Source organism: Musa acuminata, chromosome BXJ2-2, assembly GCF_036884655.1.
Source record: "Musa acuminata AAA Group cultivar baxijiao chromosome BXJ2-2, Cavendish_Baxijiao_AAA, whole genome shotgun sequence".
Classification (NCBI taxonomy): Eukaryota; Viridiplantae; Streptophyta; class Magnoliopsida; order Zingiberales; family Musaceae; genus Musa; species Musa acuminata.
This window is the reverse complement of record NC_088339.1, coordinates 18,300,782-18,323,593: the sequence shown is the minus strand read 5'-3', so window position 1 is coordinate 18,323,593 and position 22,812 is coordinate 18,300,782. Positions and strand designations below refer to the sequence as shown.

Below are 22,812 nucleotides of genomic sequence, written 5' to 3'. Positions count from 1 at the left end.
GGTTCGGTCAAATGACCTACATCCACTTACGAAGCCTTCTTCGATGAGACTCCCAACTTCCACTAGCAAATCACTTTGAAGGGGAAGGGCCAAATACGCCTCTTACAACCATTTTACAAATGGTTCACACTCTTATAGATTTTTTAAAGAGAAAAAGGGAGGTGAACACTTAAGCTACTGAAAACAAGACTTTGCTAAAGCTTTTTCTCAATTTTTAACTTGTCAAAAAGGTATATTCTCTACTGAGAATTAAGGGGTATTTATAGATCCCAAGAGGATTCAAATTTGGGCTCCAAATTTGAATTACTTTTGGGTTTCCTAATGCTGACGGTGCCACCGCCTGTCGGTGGCGATGCCACCGCTTGTTAGTGTCTGACATTAATAGTGTACTAGCGGTGCCACCGCCAGACCTCTCGGGTTCTGGGCGGTGCCACCGCCTGGACTATTCCAGCTCACTAGTTGGGCTCCAAACTTGGCTCAAACCAGTCCAAACTCGGGCCCAATTGACCTGTAACCAGGTTATAGGGTTAATCCTTAATCCTAACCCAAATTATATGCAAACTATGAAATTAAGACATAGCCCTAAGCAAATTTTTAACTGGCAACGTCGAGTTTCCTTCCGGTGAGCTTTCCGGTGAACTTTTGGCGGACTTCCGATACACCCTCGAATTTCTTCCGGCGAACTCCCAATAGGCTCCTGGTCTTGTGGCGAGTTCAACAAGTCTTTGGCAAGTATCCGAACCTTCTTGGTGATCTCCGCAAACCTCCAATGATCTTTCCGGCGGACTTCCAAAAACTTCAGCAAGTCCTCGATTCTTTCTCGGTTGGTTCCAGTAGCACTTCCGGCGATTCTTCGGACTTTCGACGGACTCTCAAACACCCATCGAACTTGACTCCGGTAAACTTGCTTTATGTCTTCAAGCTATCGTAGTTAATCCTGCACACTTAACTCAATAATATGGATTAGATCAATTAATCCATCAATTGACTTCATCATCAAAATCTGAGATTCAACAAAAGATAGGTTAGGGGTTCATCTGAAAGAGCATAATTTCTCGATTCTACTTTTCGATTGTCTTCGGCACTGATAATGACATGTAGTTTAATTATTTTTTTTTTAATTATGACTTCTTTGATATATCTTTATAATTTAGTTCCATGGTGTATGCTCAATTGAATGACTAAACATAATTAAGTAACTAAGTCATCTTAGAAGAATTGAAAAAGCAACTGATCATGACTAATGGAGCTTGGGTAGTTCGCATCCTCTGGAGCCATCGAACCACTCTAAGGTTTTGGATCAAGGAATCTTATTTGTCTTGTTTATAAAATTGAGGCCATCATCTTACTAGGAATCATCCTCTTAACAATCAAAACCTCATACTATAATGAGGAGATGTTAGATTAAAGACTTTAGGTAAACCTTAACCTAATTGATAATACTTGGGAAAGGGCTCATTTTTTACACTTAACTTTTAAGCACTATAATCATAAGATCTGACATCGACTCCTAAATTTGGGGAACTTGGTCTTGCGTAAGACCAATGTCATTGATCCTACTCGCTCTTTAGGAAAACTTACTTTAAGAGGGATCCTATCATGTCTTAGAAGAAGTCTGACCTAAAACTTATCGACTCTAAACTTGAGGGACTTGGATATTCTAAGAACTTGAAACATTATATATCTCAGAAAATATTATACATAAAGAATATTTGAGTTTAAGAAGAGTCCAATATAAACACTAATTCTTATGAAGGAAAAGTTATATTTTATTAGATAAAAATATTTAAATTTTTGTCGGGATCCCCTGTATATGTAATATTTAGAAATAAAAAAAGGACAGGACTCTTGATAGCAAAGAAGAAAGAAAAATTATAAATATGTATTCTGCTCGAGCACCTTTATCACTTGAGAGGTGTCCTCCATAGGAATTGCTTTGGACGTCTTGAGGGTTTGGTGCCCATAGCCCTCTTGATAGTCACAGAGGTCTTGATCGCAGTAGCTTCAAGTGCCTCCCCCATCATCGAAGTGGGGACCTCCTTAATTATGGCCTTAGTTGCCTCCTCCCTCAATGCTCCTTCAACTTCTTTTCCTAGGTTCGACACCATTTAGAGTATCACTGACTATAGCCGAAGATTAGTATTTATTATGGTCACTTATGTAGTTGATCCTGAATAATACCATATAGTTATTAAAGGAGTGTTGATTACTGGGATCTTTGGGACCATGAAGCCTGAGTGGTCTCTTTGTTAAACCTAATCGACAAAGTGAGGATAATTTTGATAAGGCAACACCTGAAGAATTTGAGCCCCACATTGACAACAATCAACACTCTCGAAGAAGTCTATAATGACATTGCTAACTGTTTGATAAGGTGAGAATGGGTTCCTAATCGACTATGTTATGAGGTTCAATAATGAGAAATAGCAAGTAGTCAATTAGCACTAAGACTCTCACAATTCTTTTGGTTACTAACAAAAAGCCTTCGATGACATATTTGAATTACTCCAAAAGGTGAATCGACATATAACCGAGGTCCTTATGTTAGAGAAAAAAAAGGGATGCTGTTAAGAAGTGACAAAAAGATAAGTAATCTATATAACTTTAGCCTTCACAATTTCATGATATCTAGTTATCTCTATGGGTAATGTATGCTAAATATTATAACACATTCTAAAATTAAAAGATGTTCACACCCTCGCTCCGTCAAGCTGATAATAATTTGATCTCTTAGCATTGATAATTTCCTCAAGTTGATCACATCTTCAAAATGATCACTCTCTAAGCTGGTTGCATTGTTAGAAAATCATTCCTTTAGGTTGGTCATCTTTGAGATAGTTATATAATCAAGACAATTGTAAAGACGACCACCTCTTTAAGATGATTATTTAAATTTGGTTATACCTTCAAGACATCTTCAACTAGAAATTGCCTTTCAATTGTCCTCAAGATAACTCTCATTGTAGATTTTTCTTCCTTCGTAAGGTTACTCTCTCCTCTTCTTTTTGACCCGATCAACTTAACTCAAGCCAATTTGGCTCGACTAATTCAGATTGAGCTCACATGGGCCTAATGCTTGACTAAGCTGGATCAAGTCTAGCTTGACTAAGATGAGTAAGGCTAGACCAGCCAACTCCTTAGGCTTGTGAGAAGATTTGGCCCACGTGCATTATACATTTTTGCTTATTTTTTCTTAGAACAAAAGAGAACTTCTACACTAACAAAAGTTCAAACATAATACCTTTTGGTTATAAATAAATCTATTTACCACCATATTAGTTCATGCTTTATGCTAAAAGATATTATATATATATATATATATATATATTCATTTATTTATTATGCTTATAGCACCCAACTTACCTCAAAATATGTACGATATATTTACCTAGGATAGAAAAGCATGTAAAATGCCTAATGCATCTCAAAGTATTCCTTTTGTGCATGATGCATTTGCCTAGAGTACAAATGCATTTGAAACGCCTAACACACCCCAAAGTACCTTATAAAAAAATCATCTAAAACACACCAAAATATCTTGTTTGTGTGTGATAGATTTGTTTTGAATAAAATGCATCCAAAGTACTCGACACACCCTAAAATGTTTAATTTGCATACAAGATGTTATCCGAGACTTAAAAATATATGAAGTGCTTGATACAGGTAATATATTTCGAAGTATTTTTATGCATCCATCATGTTTTCATTAAACATGCTACATTCATTTAAAATAATAAAGTATTTGAAGCATATGACGTATCCCAAAATATCTCCTCGTATGTAATATGTTTATTTTGAAAAAAAATTAAAATACAACTTAGTCACTTTTTATTGTAGACGATATTAATTGAGATTTTATCAACAATATAAATGTATAACCCTTATGAGGAAATGATATAATTATTATTTTTTATCAACGATATATGAAATCTAACCAGCGTCTATTATTATTTTTATAAAATAGAAACGGTATTTTCAAACGCATAAACCCACAAAAAGAAAATAAAATCCACGTCATCTTCTTCTTTAACGGATCCGGTTCCTGGATCGGATCCGGGCACATTGAGACGGTACAACTCGTTTGATCGCCCGTTCCCCTCTTCTTCCTGTCCCCCAAACCAAATCGCGCAGATCCAGATCCAGACCAGCGAGAGAGGTCTTCGAAGCCCAACCATGACGGACCTTGTGACGCCACGATCCCCGGCGACGGACCTCTTCGGCGACCCCATCGACGCGAAACCCCCCTGGTTCAAGTCCTCCTCCTTCCTCCGCCCCGACTTCGTACCCGAGTCCTACGTCGCCGACCTCCGCTCCTTCGTCCCCCTCGAGAGCCTTGCCGCGGAGCTCCGATCCCACCTCGCCGACCTCAAGGCCGAGCTCGTCGACCTCATTAACCGCGACTACGCCGACTTCGTCGGCCTCAGCACCCGCCTCGTCGACGTCGACGCGGCTGCCGGCCGCATGCGCGCCCCGCTCGTCGAATTCCGCGATAAGGTAGCTTCTTTCCGTGCCGTCGTGGACGCCGCCCTCGTCGCCATCCGTAGCGGCCTTCGCCAGCGGTCTGAGGCGTCGGCTGCAAGGGAGATCCTCCAGCTGCTTCTTGACACCTTCCACGTGGTCTCCAAGGTGACCCTGAACTCGAGCCTTTCTACCTTGTTCTTGTTACTGTCGATATCGTCTTCTGGGTAATCTTTGAATTGTCTATTTGTACATTTGAATTATCTGACAGGATTAACGTTATAGTGCAGATTTTAGAATAGGTTGTATGTCAAGATTATTTTTATAGAAATTAAAGCCTGATTGAACTCTGACGTTGATCCTATGTAATTGATCAAAATTCTATATTTCGTCTGCCCTTGACACACTGTTGCATTTTTACATGTCAATATAAGTAAATTCCTATGCATTCTTGAGAGTGATTTCCTGGTGGACCAGTTGTAGATCAGTGTGAGGACACCTTATTGAACTCTGTTTGATCTGTCTTATAGTATTTCAGAGCTCTGGTTGTGGACTATTTATCATTCTGTAGTTGTGTCCGCCTAAACTTTTGCCAGTGGTCTTTGGTTTGAGCCTCGCCAATAAGGATCAGAATAATTATCTGCTTTCATTTCTGAAGATCTTGTAACCTGTTTTTCACTGAGTACCTTGTTCCTAGCCTGTAACTGTACTACTGAATTTTCATTCAAGTTTTGCTATCATGTAATTTCTTTTCTGCATGGACTATGTTGTCTCTGCATACTGCTTCCATGAGATGTCTATTCTTGTTGTTTGATTATAGTATGGAATTTCAGTGTTTTGTGAACTTTTACCATGTTCTCTTGTTTGAGAGTATGAATGAAATATCAAGTATTCTCTTTTGCAGGTTGAGAAACTTATCAAGGAATTACCAACTACTCACTCTAATCAGTCAAGTCCAGACACAGTGTCTAGTGAGAAAGGTTCCTTAACCAATGCTAATTCCATACAGAATGTCGAAATTGGGTCAAATCTTAGAGAGGATCAAAGCATTCTCTTGGAAAGAATTGCCAGTGAGATGAATCGGCTTAAATTTTACACTAGTCATGCAAAGGTTACATAGTCTTTCAATTTAGTTTCATATTGTTGATTTTGTTTATCTTTTCAATATGTGCTTAACTTTAATGGTGTTTTTAGCATAGGGAGTAGAAGTTGTTGCAATATTTTTATCTGCTTGATGGTAAATGAATATTGATAAAATAGAAAAGCACAACTTTTAAGAAACTTAAAACATGACAAAATTTACAAACCAGTAGAAAATGTAAGAATGTCAATCATTACTGAGAGTACTAATAATATATCTGCAGATACTGGTATATTCATTATTTCAAATTGGAAATTGGCTATGAAGAATGTTTGTGCTAATGTTTTCTTCTACACCATTTAGGTGATGTTGTTGTTTGCTGTTTGCTCATAAGATGAATGTTTCTTGGTTGAGTTGTAAGATTGATAGCTTGTTAGCTAAGTTATAAGAGATGGATGTAAACATATAGAATGTTGTTTGTTCTTATGTATATTTTATTATCCTCTCAAGAATAATAAATATATAAGTATAAATATTAATGAAACTATTTTTAGTTATTCGTAATTTCTCATGAGACGTATGATATGTTATATTCAGTTATGTTGCATTAAGTTTTACAAGATGGTGTTCTTATTGTCCATAGTTTCACATTGGTTGTTCCAATTGAAGTCCTAAGACTTGTTTAATGTTAGCTTGAATGTTCCATTTCTAGGTGTTGGCTGAAAGATCCTTTTGAAGATGCATGAATAAAAGTAGAACCAAAATTTAAAAGCATATTTCTACCTTTAAGATAATTGTCTAGTACCATAGATAAAAAGAAGCATACTAAAAATGATTTGACAAACTCGGCTACTCAATGTTGTTGATGATTATCTTGTATTATGTAAAGCAAATAATTGAACTTGTAATTTTTTTATAAAGAAGAACAACTAATTTATGATAATTCAAAATGATAAATTTTACTTTTGCTAATAAATTAACGATCTGCCACGTATGAGAAAAAGCAAGCCTGAGATAGCTGTCTAGGTGCCATCTAGGTACTTCAGTCGTTGGTTGGCCTGCCTAGGCTGGAGATTGCCTAGTTGTCTTCTTATGACAACATTGATATAGTTCATATCATTTTCTGTGGAAAGTTATGTAGTCACTTACTTCTGCTTTAAATTATGGCAGTACAGAATCTCCCCTTCATTGAGAACATGGAGAAGAGGATCCAAAATGCTACACTGATGTTGGATGGTAGTTTAGGCAATTGTTTTGTGGATGGCCTGGAAAATCGAGATGCAAAGGCAATCTACAATTGCTTGCGTGCGTTTGCTGCTATTGATAACACCTCAGCTGCCGAAGAGCTTTTCCGAAAAACCATTGTGTCTCCCCTGATTCAGCAAATTATTCCTCATGACCACTTGCAAACAGTTGGTGGTGCTTCCTCAGATGAACTTGAGCATGATTATCAGCAGATTATGCAATGCATTGAGAAGGATTGCAAATTTTTGCTGGAGATATCTTCAACAGGATTTTAAGAAATTAATTTATAGTAATTTTGTACATTGTTCGCTTTATCAGTCCGTACCGGCATACCGACCAGCTATTAGTATGATACATATTGAGTTGTATCGAGCCATACCGACACATGGTACATGGTGGTGTATTGATGTATCACTTGCACGAGTCCCCTATCTGATCGGTACAGGTCGCCCGTACCGAGCTATACGGCAAACCTTGGTTTTACATGACATGTTATATAAGCAATATAATTTTAATTTATTTATAGTTCAGTGTTTTATCGTCTTATTCAATATTGTTTTGTGATTTCAGCAAATTCAGGTTTCCATGTTTTTGATTTCCTGGCCAATTCAGTGCTTAAAGAGGTCCTTATTGCTATTCAAAAGGGGAAACCAGGGGCATTCTCTCCTGGAAGGCCAGCAGAATTTTTGAAGAACTACAAGTCAAGCCTTGGTTTTCTTGCCATTCTTGAGGGTACAGATTCCATCCTGGAGTTATAAGTTCTCATAATTCATTTTTTGTGAAATTCTCAAGTTCATTGCCATTTTGGTTGGAGTTAAAAGGACTCTTTGAAGTATACGCTGTTAAGTCCAGTCATTAAGCTGATTTGCTATTCTGTAGATCCTATCATGTTTAGTTTTTGCTTGTCTCTCTTCATATGCAATTTAACTAGCACATCCTTTATTTCATACTATTCAAAAAATAGCCTTTTCAAACTTTTTTTTGTTCATGCTATTTGACCATATTTTCTTTGTAATTTGCTAGGTTACTGCCCATCTAGATCTGCTGTAGTTAAATTTCGTTCAGAAGTTGTGTATATGGACTTCATACGACAGTGGAATGTTGGTGTCTATTTCTCCTTGAGGTACCTAAACATGATTTCCGAGTACCTGTGTTTGTGGGATTTAAAAAGAACTTTGGCCTAGCTTATATTTAGTGGTTTCTTTCTATCAGATTTCAGGAAATTGCTGGTGCACTGGATTCTGCCCTTATGGCCTCTTCAATTAACCCTGTTGATATTCAAGGGAAACCCCATAAGTTGACAATGAAGCAGAGTATTACATTGATGGAAAGCTTGAAATCTTGCTGGAGTGATGATGTTCTTATTCTTTCTCACTCGGACAAGTTTCTACGCTTAACATTGCAACTTGTTTCAAGGTTAGCCTGTTCCATGTGACTATATGATTTCACTTCTTTTTTTCCCTCTTATGTATATTTTTGAGCATGCAAGCAGGTACTCGTCTTGGCTATCTCATGGTTTGTCTGCTCGCAAAGCACGTAGTGCTAGCTCAAGGCCTGTGCAGAATTCTGAATGGTCTATTTCTGCACAAGTAGAAGATTTTATTTATGTAAGACTACAAATATAATCCATGTTTCAATTTTATTTCTTCTTCTCACAATTTTCATCGATACAGGTCTTCTAAATTTTGCATAATTAACTTCTAGTGGTAACTTATGGCTTTTTGCTTGACATTGGATCTTGATAGGTAGATTCTCAGAGATCTACATTTCCAACTATTGTGTTCTGGGACACAGACCTGTCCCTCACATTTACCTCTATTAGTGCAAGGGGACACCCAAAATTTGTTCGCCGAAGAACTATGTTGATATGTGTTTTTCTGAAGTTTGAGATGGTTCTCAATTAGCTAATACTCTTCAAACTTGGGATTGGATATTCAAAAATTGAATTTGAAATCAGGAAAATAAGATGACATGCTCATATGCAGCAATATGGCATTACTTCAGGTCAAAGTGGATATAAGGTTCTCGAATTTAGACATTAGATAAGGAATCTTCATTCTTCTTGGAGAATGGGTATATTATTAATTTATTGGAGTCACAACTTTAATTTGAATAAGGTCTACAAATCAGTTGATGGGATATCAGAGTTTTTAGGTTTCAATTCTCAGATGAACTCATGCAAGATGTTGTCTAGGTCTCTATCATTTTGGATTGTTTTAACTATGCAGGGTGACAGTTATCTTGGAGTTTATTCATCTGGTGCCTCAACAATATTTGATCTTGCCATATGCATTTTATCTAGATCTTTCATTTGGGAGTTGATGGCTGGGCAAAATACCAGGATATAAAGAAAATTTGCTTAAAAGAGATGCGGATCATGTACAACTATATCATCAAATTTACTTATATTTGAGTCATATAGTGAGGGAATCAGGTTAACATAGTGTAAATTAGTGTAGAACTGAGATCCTTGCATCAGTGGGCCATGTATGCTTCTTGAGAACTGACATGAAATCTGTTGCTAGCCCTTTTTTCTAGTGGCTTAATTCTTGGCAAGAAAGAACCTACATCTGTACTTCTGCTCTCCTGCCAAAAAATTGTTGTGTCAAGTGGCTCAGTGCTTGAGCTAACATGGTTTGGTCCTCTACTTATTAGGTTCCTGTGGACAGAAATTGAGGAATCTCAGTTCACTCATAGCCCAAAATCTGAACATTCCATCATCACTTTGCATTGTAGTTCAACCACAATCAATGCCATCATTAGAGGATCCACTAGAGAGTAGCTCACTTATCTTGCAAAAGAATCATTTTCCACCACTATATTTGCACCAGCTATGCATCTACAGAGTGCAACATGTGGTTGTTGACCTTGGCAAGAACCTGCAGAAAGTGACACGGATAATCATGGCTAAGAATTTTTTGATGTTGAAGTGATATATTACTGTATCATTCATATTTTTGGTACATTAATATATAAAAAAATAAAAAAAGGGTGTGAACACTTTTATGAGTTGGATAATCTCATATCTGCTATATTTTTTAAGTTTAATTGGAAAATTTATCTTTTTATAGATGTGTATTCACATTGTGCTTCTTTTGCAGGTAATGCATGATGTGACTTTTCTGGGAAGCGAGCTTTCTGGTGTCTTTCTTGGACAAGTGATTCAAGTTCTTGGGTCATGCTCGGATGAAGTAGTTGATCTTGTAAGACAAAGCATATTGCAAGCTGGAAAAAATTTGGAGGATCTATTACCTGCCATAATGGATACAATGGTTGAGGCTATAGTTGAGAAATCTGTGGAGGTAAATCATATAAGTAATCATATCAAAATATTTGCAAATGGAGGAGATTATTGCTATGACTAGTCCTTGTTGCACATAATAGATACTATTGTTATTAATGTGTTGAATCTCTACCAATCACTGTGCTTTTGTATCTGATATCCTCTGGAGGCCATAATACATGAACTTATATGCTCTTAGATAATTTGGAAATTTGGGCAATCAAACGTGTGTAAAAGCCAAGGACATGGGTAATAAGCAATCCGGTGTATTAAGTTATCTGTTTATGTGCGTACCTGATTCAGTTACATGATAATATATACATAGATACACATTACCATGTGTGCATGTTTGTGTATGTTTTAGTGCCTCTGTACACTATATATCCTTGTATTTATTTGATGGGCTTCTTAGGAGTTGAGAAGCATTGTTTGCGTTCACAATATGTAACAAGGGGCTAACTTGAAATTTAGTTCATGCACTTCAATAAGAGAGAGGAACTTCCAAAATCTTTCTAAATGATAACACAAGGCATATTCCATTTATCCGATTGTATTTCTAAATGGTTCTCAAAGATTATGGATGTAAGAAAAGGCTGGAAGGACATTACATTGCTAATGCAGTAATATTTTCAAAAAGCAAAGGCGAAAGGTAATCTGTCGATGCTATGTTATGATGACATTGCTTTGTCTAACTTGGGATCTGCAGATGATCCAACCTGGAGCTTCTTGAAGCCAAATTTAACATGTGAAGCTATGACATGGTGGCGATAAAAGGATGACATGAGTTTAGATGCTAGGAAGGTTTTCTTAAGAATATTTTATCATTTATTGATCAAGGTATCTATCCTGCGATAAGGAATCTAGCATTATTTAACTCTTATAAGGGAGATCATTTCTCAAAATATCCAAAGAAGTGGTCTTATTGGTGTCTGAAAATTGTTGATAATATCAAGGATGTAAGCTTCTTCAGGTTTTTTTGCCTAAAAGAACAACAAAAAGGAAAAGGAGGGTGTCTAATCTTGCTCTAGTGGTACAAATTATAGCCAAAATATCTATTAAATGCAAATATTCAATCAAATCAATTTACACAGCCGATTGTATGATGTCAATGTAAAAATAATCCCTTCAAAAACATTATGCCTTTTCCTTTTGAAAATGTCACATGCAATATAAGACAATTTATAATATAGAAAGCACAATACTATTCTTGAACATGCAGTCATTTTGTTGGCTTGATATATATTTCATTTGATTATTTCTTGCAAAAGATTATAAGTAGTGATATTCAGACTTCTGGACTATTAACAATGATTTTCCAAGTTGATCTGTTGGTAAATCACAATTGCTAGTTTGATACTAACCCACCTTATTTATTTCATTGGTAGGACTTAAGGCAGCTGAAAGGAGTCACTGCAACATATAGGCTGACTAATAAACTTCCTGTGATACCTTCACAATATGTATCACTGATCTTGAGGCCACTAAAGGTGTGTAATCATTTCTTCTTCTTCTTCTTCTTATGTTACTCAAACTGGTTGCCATGTCCTGTTGGCACTTCAATCTTTTCATGTGCGAGAAACCTCTGGTCTGGTGGCATAAAAGATTGTCTCTAACAAAATTTCCTAATATTTTATTCAATATTATTTCTTGTACTTCTATGTGATTAGAAAATTGCAATACATATGTATACTCTTTGCATGGCCAATTGCAATACACATGCATATACAACTCTGTTGATATACAACTTTCTGATGGAGACTAATATGCTTGTGTTTTGTTTGCGTATGCTGATATTACACTCAACAAAACAATAATATTTGTTGAACTTTTTGTCTGTAATTTCATTGTTTCTCTTTATATTATTAAAAAAATTAATGCCGGGTAGAATCATCAGAAAGCACTGAGCATGTAAATTTGCAATAGCATTGTTATTGGAATTGCACCAGGCACTAGGGATGCATACAAGGGGGGCAGGTTTTACTTATAACTCCTGCTTTGTCCTTAATCTGGTTTACAAGACATACAATCCTAATCCACACAGCTGAATATATTAGTTTCCCTACCTTGATTAATGTGAATAAATTATGATAATATATATAATATGATTGGTATATATACTTAATGTGTTTATAATATAATAGAGGAAATAATTTATAGGAAATCATAGGCAGGTTTTATGTGAGGTGACATGTTGCAGGGCAACATTGTGTCACGGTCAAAATTGTAAATGGGGTGTTTGACGTAATGCTTATGTATGTCTGTGTCTTTTGATTTGTTAATGCTTTACACAGCATGTAAAGGGCTAGCAGTAGGCTTAGTAGCCTCATTTTCTTTCGGTCTATAGTGAACCATTTGGACTCTTTGTTGTGCGACCGTTTAGAACTTATAAAGTCTGTTTGTAATTTGCATTGGATATGAAGTATTTACTGAAATGATTGCTTGTGGATCCCGAGTGAGGCGCTTTCTCTAACCCGTTTTCTTTTTTGTAGGTCCTAAGGGACCATAAGATGTTTCGGGGAGGCTAACCTTTGCAGATGGACATGCAAGGGTACTGCATGACTTAGGCAAAACCAGCTAAGTCCGTGACAGATGGTATCAGAGTGAGACAAGCACTCATAGAAACACTTGGTATGCAAACGTGAGGGACCTAGCGGGGCTACATTGAGGGCAGCCAGCACGTGCGACCGTTTGGGGGGAAAACGTGCATGGAGATGTAGGGAAAATGAGTCGCTTAGAGGAGCGGGCATCTGAGATTAGCATTCAGAGGAATGACTAACCCTTCGTGCAAGAGGCACCACTAGGACAAGTAAGCTGGGAAGAATGCATAACGCATAAAGGTTAGGATGGCTGAGTTTGAGCTACAGCTCAACGTTGGTAACCATACTTGATGGTGCTCAAGGCAAGCGAGGCGCTTGGTAAAGGATGAGACCATGTAAGGTGGAATGAGTTGTTCAGCGACCGAAAGAGTTGTGCAAAGTTTACAGAGGTGAGGGGAATTGCTGACTCGAAGAATTTGATACTCATGCAAAGGATTGTATGCGAACGATGGAGTGTTTCTGGCCATCCCAAGGCGACCGAAACTCGGCGCCATGGAGTATTGAAACTTTCTTTTTAGTATGAGAATGATACATCTGTAGGAGGCTGAAGTGTTCAGCGAGTTCAGTATGTTGCTAGGCCTTGAGGGGTGCAGCGAGGGTTGTATTGATGTGGAGTCGCAATCTAGCAAGTGCGTTTGCGAGAGGCAGAACAATGCACAGTTTGTTCAGCAAGGCGGAGTAGTCCAAGGGGATAATGGTATCCGAAACTTTCAAAGAGAAAGAAGCGAAGAGAGAAGTTGCTTCAACGGGATAGATATCCAGGAGGGATAAGTCCCGACTCTCCAGAGTGTCACGGACTTAGTTGGTTTTGCCTAAGTCGTGCGGCACCCTTGCGTGTCCGTCCGCAAAGGTCAGCCTCCCCGAAACCTCCCATGGTCCCTTAGGACCTACAAAAGAGAAAACGGGTTAGAGAAAGCGCCTTACTCGGGATCCACGAGCAAACATTTCCGAAAACACTTTATAGCCAATGCAAATTACAAACATACTTTAGAAGCTCTGAATGATAAAGGGTCAAAATGGTCCACTACAAACTGAATATCTCTCACAAGTGTCCACATGACACAACCTTTATTTATAAGCCTAAAAAAGCCACCAAACCCAACTAAAATGGGGTTGTTAAGCCTTCGACCGTCCCTCCACATGCTGTACAAAGCATGAACAAACCAAAAGACACAAACATACATAAGCATTACATCAAATATCCTGTTTAGAATTTTGTCTGTGACAAGAGGGAGAACCATATGCAACAGACCGCACATGTTGAGGAGTACCTCAAAAATAACTTCACAAAGCTTAACGAACCGAGCGAGCGGCGAGGAGTTGTCGTATGAACTCGCTTGAGGTAATGCATTGTGGGGATGCATTGCAAGATTAAGTGGGGGAGCGATCCAAGGCAACACAAATGAAGGCACACTTGGAGTCGATATGGAGATCAGACTCAATGGAGGGCTGACCCGTGGAATGGTGGGCGTGAGGACCATCATCAACTCAATGCAAATCGAGGAGCGGAGCAACTTGGGTGTAACTTGGCGAAGTACCCAAGCCGCATGAAAGGAGCTAGCATAGAAAATGAAACATGGAGCGGAGGCACAAAGCTTTCCTTGAATAGAGGTCAAAGACATGAACTCTTGCAGAAGCAAGAGCGGGATCATGTCGTTCCATGGGTCCCTCATTATGATGGAGCGTGCTCATCCTGCATGGTGCCAAAGACGAAGGGAGCTTCAAGGCACATACACCTTACCTTAGAGGAACATTTGACCGAGAAACTAAGGCGACTCAACTTACGGAGGCGAAGTTGGGTTCATAAGACCTTGGCACGAGGCAAGAGGACACGGAGGCGTGTATTCTTGAAGAATATGTCATAGTGTTACCATTCAAGTTGTCATGAAGGATGCGGTGCGTAGCAGAGATTGTGCTGGTAGGGGCAGAGGCCCACGATCCAAACAATGGTGCACCAATTTCAGCGAAGTCGGTGGACTTCGGGAGCTACTAGACGATGGACTGTCCTAGAGCGGTGCTTCGTCCAAGTGTGACCCGAGAGCGGGTGGACGAAGGTTGATTGCCAAAGGAGCGAACACAATCATAAGTGGAAGAGGCCTTGCGATGTGTTGGCAGAGGCCGTACATGGAGGGATCACAATCCGAGTTCATCCCACAAGAATCAGAATGCAATGGAGATGTTACCAGGAGGCGACATGGTGCAATGGATCGTGGTGGAATAGTTTGTGGCAATGCAATACCACACGAATCTAGTCCCGTGAGGGACTATATCATACGGAGGTATGATCGGGAGCTATTGGGAGCTCCACTTCAGTAAACAACACAACTACAAGAAGGGCTATGGATTCAAGGAGTGAAAGCCATGATACTGTAGAGGCGGGTCTTCCGTGTGTGCATCGAATTTTGCATCGGATGAAAGCCTTGGTCATCAGCATATGAGGGTTGTGTACCACCGAGCGAAAAGTTCGAATGCAAGTATCAGTAAGTCCCATGGGAGGGACTTGATCATGTAGAGGTATGATTAGAGCGATTGGAGAGTTGGACTGCTCCAAAGCCCATATTCGCTTAAGGGAACCCAGCAAGTCAGAGGACCAGGCCGAGTAAGCGAACGTTGCTACCAAGGAAGCTAAGGAGAACAGAATCGGTGCGAACCCTATAACATAATGGCAGAGGCCATGCATAGGAGTTGCAGTCTGTCTTTCCATCAACCAAGGGGAACTGCTTGGAGAACACAGAGATGTTGAAGCAGGGGGTCAAAAGGGGCGAGGAGACGACAACGAGTCTAGAGGGACTTAGCTACCCAAAACCAAACATCGGTTAGAATTGAGGCGGACTCGGAAGAGTGCCACAGAGACAGATCTACCGATTGCGAAGAAAGGGATGCAGATGCGAGGCGACGGATAGTAGGGCCATGGGCATGACAGCGCCATAGTACCGTAGAGGCGGGACTTCCGTGAAGTCATCGATCCCTTGCTCTCATGGGGGGAGAGCGCTTAGTCGTGAAAGGGTCCGAGGAGGTGGAGAATGCAGAGGCAAACTCCAAGTACCGAGACAAGGCTAAAGGGCAGAGGCCAGGGAACTTCGTAAGACCGATTGCGAAGAAAGGGATGCAGATGCGAGGCGACGAATAGTAGGGCCATGGGCATGGCAGTGTCATAGTACTGTAGAGGCGGGACTTCCGAGAAGTCATCCATCCCTTGCTCTCATGAGGGGAGAGCGCTTGGTCGTGAAAGGGTCCGAGGAGGTGGAGAATGCAGAGGCAAACTCCAAGTACCGAGACAAGGCTGAAGGGTAGAGGCTAGGGAACTTCATAAGACCAGTGCCAACGAGCTTCTCATCAAGATAGCCGAAAGTGGAGGACTTCGGGTCGATGCAAGAGTGCACGACCAAGGAACGAAGTAGGTAGTACGCGGTATTATACCTTTGCTACTTAGTGGAGTAGGCGGTTGGGTTGATGGAGAAGATGGTACAATCCCAGAGGCGACCAAAACATTAGAGACTTACTCCAAGTTGGGGTGAAACCTTCTTGCATTTCAGAAGTTCGATGGCATTGGGAAGGTGAATCACAGTAACTAACTTAACGCAAGGAGTGCAAACACTTCAAGTGCTTCGGAAGTGTGAGTAAAGAGCAGGTGAAGGCCAGTAACAAGTTCGATGCATGGAGTACAACCCTCGAGGAGGCGGGCGAAGTCAAGTAACTTTGCCTTAACTCTTAAGAGAACAAGCGAAACCGAGTACCCTAAGTCTCTTATCTATCAAGCAAAGGAGCTTTGCACATGTTCAAAGTCCTTTCGAAGAAACCAAATCGAAGATAATAGTTGTCAAATCCTCACCAATGGTGATCAATGCTATTGAGAGTAGATTATCCGCGTCATTTCTCAACAGAATGCCAATCGAAAGCGGAAGTGATGCGAACCTACTTGGAAGTGACAACCAAGGATTACAATTTTGAATAATACCGCCTGTACCGAGCGGTATTATATATATTATATATAATATATTTATTATAATATATATTATATAAATATGCGACGTCGCCTCTTTCTCCCCAGGCGGGTAAAGGCGACGTCGCGTCGCCTCGGCAACGTTGCCAAAAAATTCTTTTTTACTTTTATATATAAATATATAATATTTTTTTTACTTATATATATATATATATATATATATATATACACACCGAACGGTATACCGCTCGGTATATACTACTGTACTGTACCGAGCGAATATCGAAACTCCGGTACGGTAGGATATTTCAATCCTTGGTGACAACTAAGTGAAAGAAGAGTCTATGGGCAAATTTTGTGGAGGAAGGATCCAAAAAACTTCAAAAGTTTGCGAGGCGATGCTCGTTAAAGCTCCAACAGACATCCACCCAGTTCAAGCGACATGAGGCATTTGAGGGACTGACACATACTAAGGATGGATTTTTCCTTCATCTAAAGGATTCGCAGGAACCAACAAGGATCAACATAACTCAGCCAACCCCACAGTAGAGTCAGAGTCATTGGCGAGTTGAAGCAGCATGGCGGATTAAAAGTTCGACTACTCAACAACAACAGTGGAGAGCAATTGGGAAACAAAAGACGCATTGCAATTGGAGCAGAAGATTGAAGACTCAGCAAAGACAAGGAGTTGCAGCGTCGGCAAAGGCTTCGACGAGAATGTCGAAGGAATAAGTGGGGGAGAATGTCACGGACAAAATTGTAAATGGGGTGTTCGACGTAATGCTTATGTATGTCCGTGTCTTTTGGTTTTTTCATGCTTTGCACAGCATGTAAAGGGCTGGCAGTAGGCTTAGCAGCCCCATTTCTTTCGGTCTGTAGTGGACCATTTGAACCCTTTGTTGTGCGACCATTCAGAGCTTGTAAAGTCTGTTTGTAATTTGCATTGGTTATGAAGTGTTTACTAAAATGATTACTTGTGGATCCCGAGTGAGGCGCTTTCTCTAACCCGTTTTCTCTCCTGAGGGACCATAGGAGGTTTCGGGGAGGTTGACCTTTACGGGCGGACACGCAAAGGTCCTGCATGACTTAGGCAAAATCAGCTAAGTTCATGACAGTTGGATATATATATATATATATATATATATATATATATATATATATATATATATATATATCTCAGTGGGGTGGATTTGGTGTGAGGATAATTGATACTGTTTCCTTCTGCTCTGATCTAATTTTTGAAACATCATGTTCTGATTCCATCCCATTCTCCAATTAAATCTAATCGAACCAACCTAATTGGAACTTACTGTCTGGGGCACTGTGAGTCAGGATTGAAATTGCCATATCCCAATTAGGCGCACAGAACATTTAACTATATGGTCACAATCTTGCTTCTTAAGGATATATTTTTTTAATTGTACTTAGTTCCTTTTTAGATCTTCTTCACCATTAGTTTGATTTTTGAGGAATATTTTTTTTGCCAGATGAATGTAAAATCTTGGATATTCCAGTATCTGCTTCTTGCTTTTCTTTGATAGATACTAATGAAAATAGGTGTCACATACAGGATTCACCGAGTCCTTTAAATTGAGTCGGGAGCAGCTTTGGCCATAGTAGATGTGGTTTTATGGTGTCTTCACTGAAGATATTAAGGCAGGAGCAAGGAGGGTAGTGAAATTTTGTGTTTACGCACTAGGATATTACTTGAATTAAGTGATCATGGGAGGAAGATTAACATTGCCCCCTATCCTGGATGCATTTCTCTAATCATGACTAAATTGAATAGAAAAATACCCTGTGAATTTGTCCTAGATACCTGTAAATTAGTGCTTCTGTTCTGAAACTTTAGTGTTGGACTAGTTTATTCTTTAAGAAGAATAACGATGGAGAAGAAAGAAGTGTCAAGGAGGATGTGGAACAGTAAAAGAAGATAACTTAGATGCATCTCTTTCCCTGTGTTTTTTAAATTTCTTCTCTTCTTTGTCACCATTTTCGTATCATTTTATTCTCAGTTTTTACTGGTTGGTATTGGATGGCACTTTGGTCAGTTTTCTGGTGTTCTACCAGTCCAGTGGGGGATTGATATGTATCAGTCTCAAGATTCAAAACTTTGAATCAAACTTTATTGTTCAATAGAAAAATAAGATCAATCATTTGCCTCAAGAGCAACATAGCATTCATATATACAGGGTTGTGAGAGAAAAAAAATATTCTATTTTGAAAGCCTCATCACTTCTCAAAATCCTCATGAGAATGACTTTTAGAATTCTCTAAATATTATTCTTAATAGATCCTAGTAGGACCTTGGATATTGAATGGATTCATAATAAATAGCTACTGAAAAAAAAGGCAAAAATAGATTCGAGAGTCGCTAAAAATAGAAAATCCTGATATACTCCTTTCATGAATGGCTGATGGGGTTGTTCTACCTTCTCATTCCATACTTGAGCATATTGTTCCAAAGAAAGGTCTGGCAGTACCTGCTACAAGCCTACATGGATAGCATTTTAAGTAGTGTATATAATTGAGAGAGAAAAATAATAAATATATACTGTTTAGCTGAAATATCATACTCAGTGTCACTAATCTCTATTGACTGATACAGGCATCACAGTATTACACACAACATACACACAACATTTTAAGGGCATAAGACCAACAAACTTTGTATATCCTAGTTGGTAAGCCTTAGGGTGACCTGGACCTATAGGTTTTGCTCTTATAAAGTCAGTTTTAATTTTCTTTTGCAACTTCAATTACCATTTGAACCTTGTTTTGGCCTGATTTTATAGTTAGGTGGAGAGCAAACTTCGTGATTCTTTTTTATTATAGATCTGTTTTCACTTTTCAGATTTCTTTATCATTTTTTTCAAACTTGTGCATTGTTTCTTGTCAATTGTGCTTTCGTCATGCTCAATAGGTCACCTTGTAAGTGGGAGATCTGGAATTTGATTGGAGCTAACAGAAAGGTCCTTCATAATGGAAAATTATCCTCACTTATTTTCTGTCAGTTTTTTGCTCTCATATTTAGGCACATTGTGGGGTCATGGGCGTTCTAGAGAACATGAAAATAAGCATAATAAGCATTTGGACCTTTTATGCAAGAAAAAGCAGCAAATTTATCTTTGATGATTATTGGTTAATTTTGACATGCATATTACATTTTAATATTTTCTTTTGTTTTGCTGGAATCTTATTATCTCCTGCTTTGTTTCATTTCTATTCAAATGGTTCATGACCATGAGTAAGCTTTTGTATACAGGCATTCCTTGATGGGGAGCATATTAAACTTTTAATGAAAGATGCTCGGAATGAACTTCTGCATGGCGTGACTGAAAAAATCACTACTCGTTACTATGAACTAGCAGCTGATACTGTTAACGTGGTAAGTTGTCAAGACCTTTATCCTTTTGGGTATTTTGTGTTCTCATCTCTCCAGATCAGTAAATCATGCTTGATTGGTTTGCATGATAGGCAAGGAAAACAGAGTCTTCTTTATTGAGGTTACGCCAAGGTGCACAACGACGAGTTGGAGCAACTTCTGATTCCATGGATAATAATATTTCTGACACAGAGAAGATCTGCATGCAGTTATTTCTTGATGTTCAGGTGACAGAACATGTGCTTAGTAACCTCCAGTAATATAAACTAATATTTCTCCAGTAGGATATGAACTAATATAAATCTGGGGCTCGTGGTAGAAGTAACTTTAGATTGAGGTTTATAGCTGTAGAATGGCTGCTTTGACTAAGAATGGGAAATGATTTAATCTTATGCTGGCCAGTGTAAGGGGGTAGATTGAGGCTAGATGCATAGTGGCCTCTTGTTGTGTCCAGTTTTTGAAAGATTTCTGATAATGGTGAGCTTATAGAAAGGTCAGCCTTGAATTTTTTGCTTGCTTAAACTAATTAAACTTACTAGACGTAACCAGTATGAAGTTTAATATGGTTTATTAATAACTGATTATGTTGTTCTGATTGATGAGAGTGAGTTCAGATAAATTCTAAGAATTAGATAAACACAACTTAAAAACATAATCATTTGAGACTGATAGTATGGTTGAAACGCAATTAGAAATAAATGATTATGGAAAAAGTTATGGTGCTACTGATAGTATGGTTGAAGTAAAAGGTTAGCAACTACCAAAAAGAGTTATGGAAAAAACCTTTACTCATGTTGCTACATGGACATACTTTGTGCTATGGACAAAACCTACCAAATTTGGCCATACTTGTGCTACATGGGCATACAACTACTGCTAACTGTAAAGATAATAACATTTTCTTGTAATGATCTTGTGATGCATTTTTTAAGCAATTAGATTCTAAAATAGCACATGTACATTCCAGTTGTTAACAATTTTCCATCCAAAGTTTCAGCCTCAGCATAGACCAGCTGTTGTGAAGTACTTACTTGAAACATGTTCTGTCATCATACAGAGGATAGTCAATTGGTCAATTATAATTTTCCCCTCTGAACTATTGTAATCTTTGATTAGTACATCTTTATGTTGCACCAGTTGAACTTCTCTAATGTGGTGCTTCCTCTTTGACCGCATTGGTTTCAGGAGTACGGGCGCAATCTTTCTGCTATGGGGATCGAAGCATCCGAGATATCGGCATATCGTTCTTTGTGGCAGTGTGTTGCGCCAGAAGACAGACAATCACAAATAACTTTATGAAGTAAACTTAATTTTTTCATTCAAGCACCGCATAGTTCACATCAAACTCGGATGCTACATACGTAGCCAAAAGTAAGACCTGTGGCTTAAGTAATTCACTCTCTAAATACAAAACTATTAGAGCTTTGTGTTTCCAATGTTTCTTTCTGTTTTTCTTTTTTGTTTCCCCTTCCCCTTCTTCCTAAATTTTGTGAGATCGTGTTTTGTTACATGATACTAGAATCCAGGATCTAAGTTGTATACCACGTTACAAACATTTAGCAGTTGTCAAATATAACGACTATAAATTTGAGTATCTATTATTTCAAACAATCAAGTATATCTATAGTGATGGGTTTTTCTGAAAGAATTCTAAGGGTTTATACAAAAAAAATATTAATTTGGTGATAATGTATCAGGTTCACCTATCATATGTCGAGAGTTTGAGATCTTATACGATATACTTTTAGGTGTGTGTTAGCTTTGCTGGGAAGGATTTTGTTGTGATCAAACTTTGACTTTATGGTAAGATTATAATCACGGTTGTGGACATGCTTATTTAATAAGCTCATTTTATAACCTTATATAATCCTTAAATCACCAAACTAATAGTGGAATTATCCATACAAAAAAGATATATTATTGTATGGAATGTTATCTGATCTACTACATGTGATACGAATAGAGAATTTCAAAATTATTTTCATAAATATTTTAAGCATTATTTGAGAAAATAAGACAAATATATTTCCATGAGCAGTATGTGTTATTTTAAATGTGGATCAGTATAAATCAGAGTTACTACATCAGAGTTACTACATCACGGCAAAAGCTTAGTCTTTTCTATCATTTTTATTGTCGATCTTAAACACTTCGTTCCTAACCTACGATTGGAGCTCGAGTTATCGAGAGTTTATAGAAACATACAGTATATTTACTTATATATTATCTTTTGTAGTTAGTTATGTTTAACGTTTGGATTCTTATATTTTAAAAAGTTATATTGATATCTCTACAGTTATGAACGTAAAATATCTAGATTTATTTATTTTAATGTCAGTTTTATCGACGAAAGCACAAAAATAAGGCAAACTTCTTGAAGCATTATTTAAGAGTAAAGAAAAAATTTCAAAATTATTTTCATAAATATTTTGAAACATTATTTGAGAAAATAAGACAAATATATTTCCATCCATATGATGTTATTTGTAAGAAAACAGGTGGATGGTGGACTGAGGTCCTTCGACAATCAACATGGCAGCTTTGGCAGGTGCAAACTGCATCGTAGCAGCGAGTTCAGTGTTCGTAGCCGAAGAGGCAGGGAAATGTCATAGCTGTTCTTAGGAAGAGCGTGGATGCTCGACGTAACAGTTGAATTCCTCTAATACATATGATCGAAGTTGTTTGAATAAACAAGAAAATGACAGCTCACTGGATTTGTGAGTGTGTGTGTGTGTTTTTTCTCAAAATTTACCTTTTGAACTTATAACCATAAATAGAGAGGAAGAAACCATAGATAGTTCTCTGATAAAAGAAACAGCT

The 22,812-nt window shown here is 38.2% G+C and overlaps 1 protein-coding gene across 1 annotated transcript; it reads left to right on the top strand.

The window, feature by feature from the left end:
• Positions 1-4,104: 4,104 nt before the first annotated feature.
• LOC135605190 (conserved oligomeric Golgi complex subunit 2-like) lies at positions 4,105-21,586 on the top strand. The gene is made up of 12 exons (XM_065094982.1): positions 4,105-4,626; positions 5,363-5,569; positions 6,715-7,046; positions 7,350-7,516; positions 7,808-7,907; positions 7,997-8,200; positions 8,277-8,391; positions 9,886-10,086; positions 11,453-11,554; positions 19,873-19,995; positions 20,085-20,219; positions 21,178-21,586. Exons 1-12 carry the CDS (start codon positions 4,174-4,176, stop codon positions 21,289-21,291), a joined length of 2,253 nt encoding a protein of 750 aa, XP_064951054.1. The 5' UTR covers positions 4,105-4,173; the 3' UTR covers positions 21,292-21,586.
• Positions 21,587-22,812: the final 1,226 nt, after the last annotated feature.

Excerpts from the sequence above, each read along its gene's own strand:
- LOC135605190 (XM_065094982.1), top strand. The coding sequence starts at position 4,174 with ATGACGGACCTTGTGACGCCACGATCCCCGGCGACGGACCTCTTCGGC. Across the intron at positions 11,555-19,872 it reads TGATCTTGAGGCCACTAAAG|GCATTCCTTGATGGGGAGCA; the intron begins GTGTGTAATCAT and ends TTTTGTATACAG. Across the intron at positions 19,996-20,084 it reads CAGCTGATACTGTTAACGTG|GCAAGGAAAACAGAGTCTTC; the intron begins GTAAGTTGTCAA and ends TTTGCATGATAG.